Genomic DNA, 11,473 nt, shown 5'->3' with positions numbered 1-11,473 from the left:
CGGCCACTGCCTCTGCCCACCCGGCTGGACGGGCCACAGCTGCGAGAGCCGTAAGTGGGGGCACGGGGCGGGGGGTGTCTGCGTGCAGGGGGGTGCCGGGACCCAGGGGGTTTGTGAGCGGGGACGTAACATCTGGATTTCAGCACTGCAGGGAGAGCTCCCGGGCGCCGCGTGCCCTGGTTCTCCCACTGCTGTGCTTTCTGCTTTCCCCAAGGCGATGGTGTGGGGGGGGACACAGCAGTGCGGCCGGCGGGAGAGGGTTGGGGTCCCCCAAGGGCCCCCCCAGCATCAGTGCGAAGCCGCAGGGCAGCAGTTGCTCCCCCCACCGCCCCACTACCACTGGAAGCAAAATGCCGAGTGAAGATCTTCCGTTCCATTTATTTGAAGAGTAGCAGCACCTTATCTCCTTTCTGCGCTTTCTCCTACTCTTCCCTGTATCTGGGCTGGTTCTACTGACCCTAAGTGCCTGGCTCCGGTCCTGAGCCCCAGCAAATAATTACATCTGTCATTCGGCAGGCTGCCGCGTTCACCTTATCTCTAAATGTAACACATACCCTGGCAATCCCTTTGCTATGAGAAAGCGTTGAAAAGGTTATTGGCCTTGCTAAGAGCAGCAACAGGGACCTCATCGAGTATCAGCACACCGAGAGGACCCGCAAGCTTCTTCCCTTTCAGAGGTCACGGCTCCTCAGCCTGGCGTATTCCTTACATCACGGTGCAAAAGGCACGTCTTGGTCCGGTGCCATGACTTGTCAGCATTAGTCTGGGCATAAGGGAGCTGCCCGCTGCAGCTATTTCTGCCATCGGCCACCCAAAGTGCTCTCAGGTTTCCTGCCTGGGAATGTCTCTGTTTGCAGAGGCTGTAAACGGTGCAGCTGGTGGCCAAGACGGGGCCAAAGTCGAACCTGCAGCTCACGGGCGCTGGCCGAGGGCGAGCAGCCGGATCCTGCCGCATCCTCGGGCACGTCGTCCCCTCCTAGCGCCGTGTCGCACAGCTCAAAGCCCTGCACCTAGACACCCCCCCGCCGGTCACGAAGCAGCGTTAAGCTGCCAGAGGGGGGATTGCAAAGGACGAGCGTACGGGGTTTGGCTTCCAGGCACCCCGTGGTTCTGGCCGTCATACCCGGGGGACTTTCCTGCCTCGCCCTGCCCGTGGTTGCCTGCACTGAGCTTATGCCCAGGTTCAGTTTTATAATCTCTTTGAACAGAAATGAATTAAAGACCCCACCCACGCATGCACAAATTACATGATTTTTTTTTTCTTTTTTTTAAACAAAAGCTCGAATCCTCCCCTTGGCTTCCCGCAGAGCTCTATTTCAAACCGCACGTATGTGCAAACATCTGCCCAGCTGCGCTTGGTGCAGCCACTCACGCCACAGCTGCGTGCACAAACCTGGCCCTCGCCTGGACAAGCAACCTGTTTGGACAGTTGTACAGGGACTTACGGATATTTTTTTAAGTGAAAATTGGGTTCGTCGATTCTGCACCTGTAGTGCTAACTGCTGCCCGGTGCTGGCACCGCACACGCTGTGCTGGGCTGCCGCTGCGGCAGCCAGGTGACAACAGAAGAAGCAGCAAAACTAAATGACTGCTGCCGTGCTTGAAAATAGTACAGCTCTCATTGAGCGGTGCCAGGAGTGACACTTGCAAAAACATGTGGCGCAGTTAAAAAAGACCTCCACGGCAGGTCAGGCGGTGGCCAGCGAACGCTTCACGCTCACACACCCTGAGCAGATCTGAGCGGTGACGCCACCGAGACGCTCCCGCTCCTGCCCGCTCAGGTCGGGGCCGTGCAGCGATGCCCGTACGTGCCGTGGGGTGAGGAGAGGGGCTGCAGTCCCCGTGCTGCGGGGCTGGTGCTGCCCGTCACCCCCCAGCCACAGGCACGAGCGGCCGGTAGCTCCATCCGCGCCGCTTGCTGGAGCGATGGCACCTTCACGGGCTGGCAGTGGCCAGCGGCGTCACAGCACGTGCCCTGGTGAGGCAGGAATGAAAGGCAGAAACCGCAGTGGAAAAAAAAAAAACCCAAACAATCCATGTTGCCTTATTTGTGTAACTTGTGGCCTCTCCCGTGTTTGCGTCGCTGCAGCTTGTCCGCAGGGGCTGTTCGGGGCGCGCTGCGGAGAGCACTGCGACTGCGGGGACAACGTGACGTGCCACCACGTTACTGGTGCTTGCGATTGCCCCCGTGGCTGGAGGGGCCGGCGCTGCGAGAAAGGTGAGACAGATCCCTCCGAGGCTCCAAAGTCTGGGAAGGAGACAAATTGCCTTTTTAATGAGCTACAAGTCACGGAAAAACGTTTCGAGGAGCTGACAGCCTGCGCCCTGAAAGAGGCTCTTGGGTTGCTGCGGAAAATACCGCGGCAGGGCCCTGCCTCGGGAGCCGGCCTCTGGGCTCTGAGGCCTTCCAGGCGTCGGCGGCAGTGTGGAAGCCAGTCAGCGCTTCCCTCTCCCCGCTTGTCTCCCCGCAGCCTGCCTGCTGGGCTCCTTCGGGAAGAACTGTGCCAGCCGCTGTGCCTGTCCCCCGGGAGTGCCCTGCCACCACGTCACCGGCCGCTGCGGCTGCCCGCCGGGCTTCACGGGCTCTGGATGCGAAAAAAGTGCGAAGGAGGGAGCGATCCTCTTACAGTTCTGCTGACAGGCTCTGGGAACATGACGGGTCAAGCAATTGCTACATAAAATACAGGGGGGAAAAAAAAAAGAAAAACAAGGGGAAAAAAACCCCAAACCCAACAGCGAGCTGTGCCAAGGAGCAACTCGCATTCTGGCAGCTGGGTGCATGCCCACAGAATGTTAGCAGAGCGCAGGGAGCCAAGTGGGAAATCAGAGCGACGTATTTATGCAGAGGATTAGCAATAAATCAGTATTAAAATGAGCTCCTGTGGGTATGAGCAAGTCTGGAAGAGACAGAGGCATGCGAGCGCATTCCTTACCCAGAGGACAGGGTGCACGGGCGATGGCTCTGTGTGGGGATGGGAGCTCGCGGGAATGTGAGCCTGGGTCGGGCCAGCGTCGCGGAAGGCAGCTAATGCCCTTAAGTACTCGGTTTTCTTTTCAACCCGAGTCTTTCCTGGGGTCGAGGAGCCATCTGCACGCAGCTCCCTTTGCTTTTTGTGCGGCAGAGACCTTTCACTGTCACAAAAGGCTTCCTAACTCCTGGCTTAAAATAAATAAGGAAAAAAAAGTCTTGCACGGAGGGGTTGGGCTAGCTCCAGCTCAGCCTCTCTGACCTCGGCGCCCTCTCTCCTGCCAGCCTGCCTGCCAGGGACCTTCGGCGCGGGCTGTGCCCACGCCTGCCAGTGCGCCGGAGCCACCCAGGAGTGCCACCCCGTCACCGGGGCGTGCGTCTGCGCCCCCGGCTTCCACGGTCCCTCCTGCCAGCTGGGTGAGTCCGTGCCCCGTTCCTCCGCGCGTCACCCACCCTTGCAGCTGCTGCCCACGGCTGCGCTTTGTCCTAAAAGCTCGGTGCCGGGCGGGGCAGAGCCACGGGAGCAGCTCGAAGCACGGGAGCTCACGGGTTGTCGGCCCGGCTTTCCTGCCGTGGTTGCCTTCGGCCTCGTCACTGTGGCTGAGGTCTTTTCTCATTCGGTTCTTAACCACTGCCCAGCTCTTGCAGCTCGGGAGCTGAGTCTCTCCAGGCCAGTGGTTTCCTGCTCCCTTGCCCAAGCCTGGCCCTGCACACAAACGCGGCAAAAAACCCGAAGACCTTGCACACGAAACTCTGCGGTGGCTCTCGCTGACTAATTCACAAGTAGGAGTTCATGTAAACGGAGCATCCTGCTCATCTGCGCTCAGGCCATTTTTTTTGGCCATTTTTCCTTCTTACGGGATATTTAGCAGCAGACTCATCAGCAGAGAGGTTCTGGACAGTCCAAAGCTCCTCGGAGTTGTTGTTTCTTTGCCATGAGATTACTTGCCAGCACTTTCGGGGATTTTCTTTGGCTCTGCCTTCGGCCTCACACTAGCAGTCACATTCCTGCACTTCAGGGGCCGCAGGAGCGTGTGTTGTCTGTGATATTTGGGCCACGCCTGGCACGGCTCGTGGGGGGTGCCCGTGTGTGAGCTGCGCTGCTGTATCTGACTGTCTCATGCTGCAAAGCCCGTCAGAAACCCATCGGCTGCGCCAGGCTGGCACAGACCCGCTTCCAGCAGAGCGGCCGCCTTCCTCTGCCACGGAACGGCTGCATGAATCCCCCTGGTGGATTTTTCAGGACGTTTGGACCTTCTTGTTGTCTTTTTAGGCGCTGAGACCTGTTTTTTCGTTTTTTTCCGCAGAGTGCTCCCCGGGGTGGTACGGCCGTAACTGCGAGAGGCCGTGCGAGTGCAGGAACGGGGGCGTGTGTGACGCTGCCACCGGGATGTGCCGCTGCCCGGCCGGCTACATCGGCGCTGACTGCGCTGTCGGTGGGTGCCCGGGGCAGCCGGAGCCCGCTCGAAACGCTTCTCTCCCTCAGAAGAAGGAAACCTAAAAGCTCCTTCCCTGCTCTGCCCGCGACCCTGCGCACTCGCGACAGGGCTGCGGGCTCCTCCTGCCCCCCATCCTTTGCTCGTGTGCCATTGCGGGGTCCCTCCTCGCCGCCCTTCAAAGGTTTTTCCTCCCCCCAGGGTGTCCGGCTGGTCGCTACGGCCAGGACTGCGCGCGGGTCTGCTCCTGCGGGGACGGCGCTGCCTGTCACCCCATCACCGGGGACTGCGTTTGCCCCCCGGGACGAGCTGGTCCCACCTGTGAGCAAGGTAAATATTCGCCGCAGGGTCGTGCATCAGGACGAGCAGCGTTTCAGGCTGCGGGTTGGAAAAGCGGGGACCTATTTCCTTGCCCTGAGCCCTCTGCCCGTGCTGGGGTGCTCCTGCCTGAACCGCGCCGCGCTCCACATGCCCACGGCCGCCTCGTCTGGCCCCGCAGGCTGCGAGCGGCACCGCTACGGGCCGGGCTGCCAGCAGACCTGCTCCTGCCGCAACGGGGGGCTCTGCGACGCTGCCGACGGCTCCTGCTCGTGTGCGCCTGGGTGGACGGGGAAATCCTGCGAATTAGGTAAATCCGGCTCGGGTTCATCGTCCTGCGCCGGCCCAGGAACCATGGAGCTCGCTCCATCTGGTTCATACTGGGCCCAGTTTCTGTTACCCCCACTGTTCCTGTTCTGCCTTGCCACCCCTTGGCCCACTGAGGTGCAGGAGCGGGGCCGGGGCCGCTGAGCAGCTCTGCCACTGCCTCTTCCCTGCAGAGTGCCCGCCGGGAAGGTTCGGCGCCGGCTGCCAGCTCCGCTGCGCCTGCCTGCACAACGGCACCTGTGACCCGGCCACGGGAGCCTGCCGCTGCCCCGCGGGCCGCTACGGGCCCCTCTGTGAGCACAGTGAGTTGTGGCAGCCCAAACACCTTTGGCTTCGTGGGAGGGGGGGGTTCCAAAGCCCACCGGGGAGCAGGACGTGGAGGCATGACCCTGTCGCACTCGCGGCTGCGTGCACCGATGGGCTCTTCCTCTCTTAGTGGTCGCACCAAACCCTTCCCGAGTCACCCAGAGGTAACGTCTGTTCTCCGCGGGGTACGGAGGTGCTGCTGCTGGGCACTCAGCGTCCTGTCAGGCAGAGCTGAGCTGCTGTGCGAGGCGGGAAGCTGGTAGCCTTGCCTGGGGCCACTGCGCCCGCAGGGTGGGCACTTCGCGAAGAGCAAGGCTCGCTGCTTCTCTCTGGTGGGCTGGCAGAGGCTTTGCCGTGGCGGCTGCGGAGCGCAACCCACCCGTGCTTTAACGGGCTCTCCGCTGGCTCCTTCCCAGGCTGTCCCCCGGGTTTCCACGGAGCTGGCTGCCGGGAGCGCTGCGACTGCGAGCACGGAGCAGGCTGTGAGCCAGCCACCGGCCGCTGCCAGTGTCCCGCCGGGTTTGGCGGCGAGCGCTGTCAGACAGGTACCCCGTCCTCCCCCTGCTCCCCCGGGACAGGCGGGGGGCCCGAGGCTCGCTCCCGTATCATCTCACCTCTCGTCTCTCCCCTCTCAACACAGGCTGCGCGGAGGGAACGTTCGGTGAGGGATGCCAGCAGCTCTGCGACTGCCTCGGCAACGCGCCCTGCGAGCCAGCCACGGGGCGCTGCCTCTGTCCCCCCGGGAAAACCGGCCTCAAGTGCGGGGCAGGTGAGTTGAGCCCCAGCCTGGGAAGGTGAGGAAGGCGACCAGGCCAGAGGGGCACTGAGAGTAGGCTAGAAGCCCAGTCTTATAATGGATGCAAACCCCTCTTCTTGGAGCTGAATTCTCATGGAAGGGGGGCGTTGGTTTTTGTATGTGTCCCCTCCAAGAGTGAGAGGGTGTCTCAGCAGAGGTAATCACCTCTCCAGCCTCTCTTTGTAGTCGGGTCTGAGTGCAAGCGCTCCCCTGGCCCCCAGTGCCCTTGTATTTAGATCACCAGAGCTGAAAGGCTGAGGATCAAACGCAGAAGAACCACCCTGTTGGCCTGGGGGTGCTCTGACGTCCTGTATCACCAGAGCTCCAGAGCAGGCTGGGGAGGGGGGGGAGCAAAGCGCTCTCTGCCTTATCTCGTGCTCAGTCTCCAACGTCTGAGCATGTCTGCTCCGGCGCGGAAGGAGGCTGAGGGCTCCTCTGTGCCCTCCCCAGACTGCCGGCCCAGCCGGTACGGCCCGGACTGCAGCCTGCCCTGCCAGTGTGCCGCCGGCAGCGCCCACTGCAACGCTCGGAACGGGCAGTGCCTCTGCCTCAACGGCTACCTGGGGCCGACGTGTCGGGACGGTAACGTGCGGGCCCCATGCCACAGCAGGGAGGGGGGAATCCTCATGAGAAACCAGCTGCTGCCCGGGGATGCCGCGAGACCCGAGCTCGGGCCATGGCGCAGGCCTGGGGGGGTGGTTTTGGTGGGGGATCGGAGCTGTGAGCTGAAAGCAGCTCCGTAATGTAGCACCTGCCTCTTCCCAAGGCCCTCCCTTGGTTCGATTTGTTCACCATCACCCCAGCCATGAGGGAGGTTTCGTGGAAATGCCGGCTGCGTGCTGACAGCACTGTGAAAATAAAGCTGCTCAGCAGCCGGACCCCAGACGTGCCCCCGGGAAAGCCAGGGCACAAAGCCCGCTCTTTTCCGGGCACACTGGACCACGGTGAAAAAAACCCCATGTTTCTACCCAAACCACAGCTGCACCTGTTGGCTTCCCTGCGGGTGCCGTGCGGCGCTTCTGCGGGATGGGCGGCAGCACCCCTGGGTTTGCCATCGGCCCAGCGCCCTCCTCGCCCCCCGGTTGGGGACGCACCCCGGCCAGTGGCTTTGTGTGCTGGGACGTGAAGCCACGGGGCCCGGCTGCGGGCGCAGGCTCTGTCCGTCCGGACAGACCGACTGACGTGTCTCTGCTTCCCTTCCAGCCGTGCAGCCGCCGGCGCCCACCGGGTCCCCGCCGGCCCAGCACTAGGTCCTGCCGGGAGCGCGCCCGCGGTGTGGCCAGGCAGCCACCCGAAGAAGCCAAGGACCTATTTAACGAACTTGTTTACAAGCCACACGAGCTGTTGCCATTTCCTGACAGCCCCAGCGGCCGCTGTCGGGGTTGCCTGAGCGAGGCTGAAGCGCCCAGTGTAACCAGTTCGCCACCACAACGGCGCGGGCTGGCCTCCGGGCACGCCGCGAGGGCAAGTACCCGGCCAGTGGCGCAGGCCCTCGGCCAGCCAGGGACCAGTTCAGGAGCCATCACTTCTGGCCAGCGGACTTTGACGGCTCGTGGCAAAGCTGGCCTTCATCTTTTGGGTGCTGGGCTTGGGGCGGGGTGTGGGGGCTGAAATTCTGGTCCCAAGTTTATGCAACAGTATTTATGGGAAGCTGCACAGCAGCGTTGTCAGAACGGATGGCTGAAGGTGCCCGGCTCCCCTGAGATCACGCTCCCGCAGAGGTACCACCTCACTTGGATATTTTTTTGTTGTTTAATTTGACTTTGCGATGGTCTTTTACTGTAAATTGTCACTCGCCGCAGTGCGGGCTGCTCTGGCCAGCTGTGCAGGGGGTGGGAGCTGGGTTTTCAAACCCGGAGTGTGTCAGCCCCCTTGAGCTGCCCGTGTGCGTGCTCCGATGAGAGGCCTCGAGGAACTGTAATACACAGAGACGCTGTGTGGACAAAGCTCTTGCGTGGTGCCAGAAATGCAAATCCCTATTCACGTGTTCTCGCCACAGCACAGGACCCCGCGTTATCTTTCCGTTCCAGCTGAACCAGGAGCGGCCGCGCTGGGCAAGCGCGGAGCCACGGCGGAGCCTCGGCTGCCACCGGCAGTGACGGGGAACACTGAGGCCCAGCGAGGTCCCCGAGAGCCGGCCCGAGCCGGGCCCCTTCGTCTGTTTGCACAAAGCTCTTGGGGAATTAGAGCCCCGGAGCCCACGATGTCAAAAGGAACCAGGAGACGGGCCGCTCCGTCCCGGCACATCTGCCTCTGCTGCTGCTGCTGCAGCACAGCCCTGCCCAGGCGCTTGGCCTTTAAATTATTCCCACAGGGGCCAACTGAAAATAATAAAAGAATTGTTTCTTTTCCTGATGGAATTTATTTTAATCTGTATATAACTTGTAATTTTTTGCTAATTCTTTTCTTATTTTATTTCTTCCTTAACAGTATTTTTTGCATTAGATATCATTATTGTGAAGAAATAATGTTAATATAAGTATGTAGTGAAGGACCAAAATGGTGTAATTAAGGTTGTATGTTGTATGATTGATAACCAGGGAGTAGGAAGATTTTGTCCATGTGCCAAATGACCCTGATCAATCCTGCTCGTCTTGCTGCCGATTCTCCAGACAATCACACGTTTCGTTCCGTTTGCCTTGAAGCGACCGTTGTGTTAGACGAAGGTTTCTGGCCCTTCCCGCGGCCCCTCCCCATGCGCCCCCCACCCAGCGCCGCGAGTCCGGGGCTGGCGAGAGGCCCCGAGCCGCTGGGTGCAGCCGGGGGGCCGCGGGCTGTGCCGCCGTGGTGGGCAGCGATGTCACCGTGCCGTCTGCCCTGACAGCGAGGTGCAGAGGATGCAGAGGAAGGCTCTGCCTCGCCGGCCCGGCTCCGGGAGAGCCCAGAAACGCAGCCATGGGGCTGGCTCTGTCCTGGCAGCTGCCTGGAGTAACCCACGTGTCTGAGCGTGGGTTCGCAGCAACTCCGGACCTGTATTTTTTATACCATGATTTTTCTCCCTGTGCGTATTTTTTAATACAGTTTGTTTGCTTGCTCTTCTTGTGTAGCTAGTGTCTTTCTTTTTGGATCCCAACTCCTCAGTTGAGCGCTGATGAAAAATTTTAATTCTTCCACAGTTACTAGAAATAAACAAGCCTCACTGAATTTCTCTCTCCTCTTGTCTCTCTCAGTCAATTACCCTTGAAATGTCCTGCAGCTGCCGGCAGATTTTCAGTCAGCTTTTCTGAAGGATGTTTCCTGAGGTGGGTGGATGGCCGGAGCAAGCCAGCACGCTGCTGCCAGCAGACGGGAACTTGCCCTGCGGAGCCCTTACTAGGAAACCCGGCTCACTGGCACCGACCCGCCCAGGGACACGCGCCACCACCCAGGGAGGGACCCACCGGTGCCGACATTGCGCACCGTTCCCTTCTGGGCGACAACGGGTGTTTCATTGGCATCCAAGAATTTATTGCTAATTCAATTAATCCTTTAACAGTTTTAATCAAAACAGACACCTTATAACAACGGTGAACCCAAAGCCGGGCAGCGCAGGGAGCTGCCTCCCCCCCCCAGCTGCCATCTCCCCTCCACGAGGCGTGAGCAGCTGAGCCTGGCAGGGCCCTGCAGCCCCAGCTCCCGCGGCGTTAAACACCTGATTTGTGACGAACCCAGGCGCAAACTGTGCCCAAAGCACTGCGCTGCCTCAACCCTCTTTGTTAACTAACCCCTTGGTGCTAGTTCTGGGGGAGAAGGGAGAGGGGACCGCTCTGCCTCACGAAGGCTGAGCTTTGACCCTCTGTGACTACGTCCCTCTCTGGGGGCGGGGGGATGAGCCCCCCAGTTCTGCCGGGGCACCTCCACCTGCCCACCCCGGGAGACGGGAAAGGCAGCTGGGAGCTGCAGCGCCACTCCTCTTCATGCTGCTGGGCTGCTCGGCCAGCGGGACTTGCAGATCTCTTCCCTCCGGCTGGAGCATCCCAGTTCTGGCCTCAAGAGAACAATTCTGAGAGCACCTGCCTTTGGCATCTGCTGGTTTAGCAAGTGGGCACCACCTTGTGCTCAAAGGAACCAAGAATAATTGTGGGGGCAGAAGAAAGAGAGAGAGAGAAAAAAAAAAAAAAAAGAAATAGGAGGGAAAAATTGGATCAAGGAATAAACCTGGCATGTGGGTTTAAGTTCCTAAAAGTTCTCGATTCAGGTGCCTCTCCCTGTGCCCCACGTCCTCCCACAGAAGGCGCGAGGCTGCTGCCAGCAGGCGCCAGCCCAGACGTCGGCAGGGAAAGGGACGGCAGCACGAGCCGCTTCAGAGCCCCCAGCACCGCCGCAGCCTTTTCAACTTGTGCCAGCACCGTGGCTGCCTCTCGAAGCCCGTTCCAGGTCATTAATATTAGCGCTGGCCGGGAGCGCGCCGGTGCCAGGTCTCACATTAATTCGCTGCTGCCACGGCCGCTGCAAAGACCGGTCCTGCACGATAAGATCTGCCGCCTGCGACTGCTCAAGACAGACGGAATTCAAGAAGAAAGGCTCTGCCGCTGCCTCCTCACTACGAGCTCAGTCTGCAGAGGTTTGAAGACCCCCCGACCCGCGGGAGGATGGAGGCGCCTACACGTCGGTCTCCACCCGCAGGCGCTCCATGCGCCGGACGTTGCCCTCCACCGCCGTGCGGCTGGTGATCTGCCGAGCGCAGGCCTGGGGGAACCAGCCCCGCTCGCCGTCCCGCAGCCTCTCGCCCCAGCACCAGCCTAGGGGAGGAACAGGGCTGCTGACGCCACGATGGGCCACGGCTCCCGGGGGCTGCCCCCTCCCCTCCCCACCGAGGTGCCAGCCCAGGGAGAGCTGTGCCGGGGAGGACGGTTCTGATTTACTGCCTGTTCTGGGGATTATTTCTCTCGCTTCTGAGGTCTCTGGAGTCGATGTAAGGCAGCGGCCGCCCGTGGCAGTGCCACCTCCGTCACCCTCCGGGGACCCGCTGGGACACAGCACCAGCCAGCACCATGGACCCCACCAGCAGCCAGAGCTTCCTGGAAGCTTCTGGAAAGTGTTAAACGCCCAGTTCACTGGGATCACTGAAGCTTCTTCTCCCCCCTCCAGCAGCTCCACCCAAGATAAACCCTCCCTGGCCGCAGCTCTGCGCGCGCTGACACTCACCGTCCTCTCCACCCAACACCAGCACCACATCAGCCTGCTGCAGGGAAATCTCGTCCGCCTGCTTAGCCAGGTAGGCGCGGGTTATCTCCACCTGGCTCAGATCTGCGGGGACAGCAGGGACCCAGTGGAAGGGACGGCCGGTAGCCACAGCACCCCCGGTGCCCCCCGGCCCGGCCTGGCTGCCCACCCCCCCCC

The 11,473-nt window shown here is 61.1% G+C and overlaps 2 protein-coding genes across 3 annotated transcripts in view; one reads left to right on the top strand and one right to left on the bottom strand.

Annotated features, from left to right (window-relative positions):
• The window catches only part of MEGF6 (multiple EGF like domains 6), a 91,130-nt gene extending 82,293 nt beyond the window's left edge, over positions 1–8,837 (top strand). For both annotated transcript variants that reach the window (XM_026862897.1, XM_026862896.1), the window contains 10 exons: positions 2,472–2,600; positions 3,254–3,385; positions 4,276–4,404; positions 4,606–4,734; positions 4,904–5,032; positions 5,223–5,351; positions 5,772–5,900; positions 5,996–6,124; positions 6,602–6,733; positions 7,355–8,837. In XM_026862897.1, the coding sequence (XP_026718698.1) occupies positions 2,472–2,600; positions 3,254–3,385; positions 4,276–4,404; positions 4,606–4,734; positions 4,904–5,032; positions 5,223–5,351; positions 5,772–5,900; positions 5,996–6,124; positions 6,602–6,733; positions 7,355–7,401 (1,214 nt within the window). In that variant the 3' untranslated portion in view covers positions 7,402–8,837. The remainder of the gene's footprint in view (positions 1–2,471; positions 2,601–3,253; positions 3,386–4,275; positions 4,405–4,605; positions 4,735–4,903; positions 5,033–5,222; positions 5,352–5,771; positions 5,901–5,995; positions 6,125–6,601; positions 6,734–7,354) is intronic.
• Positions 8,838–9,540: 703 nt separating this feature from the next.
• The window catches only part of ARHGEF16 (Rho guanine nucleotide exchange factor 16), a 10,622-nt gene continuing 8,689 nt past the window's right edge, over positions 9,541–11,473 (bottom strand). The window contains exons 7-8 of the mRNA XM_026862953.1: positions 11,279–11,457; positions 9,541–10,872 (exon numbers count right to left, since the gene is read on the bottom strand). Coding sequence (XP_026718754.1) covers positions 10,733–10,872; positions 11,279–11,457 — 319 coding nt within the window. The 3' untranslated portion in view covers positions 9,541–10,732. The remainder of the gene's footprint in view (positions 10,873–11,278; positions 11,458–11,473) is intronic.

The sequence above is a fragment of the Athene cunicularia genome, assembly GCF_003259725.1.
Source record: "Athene cunicularia isolate RWA chromosome 21 unlocalized genomic scaffold, athCun1 chr21_part1, whole genome shotgun sequence".
NCBI classification, from domain to species: domain Eukaryota; kingdom Metazoa; phylum Chordata; class Aves; order Strigiformes; family Strigidae; genus Athene; species Athene cunicularia.
The sequence above is the reverse complement of the archived record's forward strand: the minus strand, read 5'-3'. Positions and strand labels throughout refer to the sequence as shown.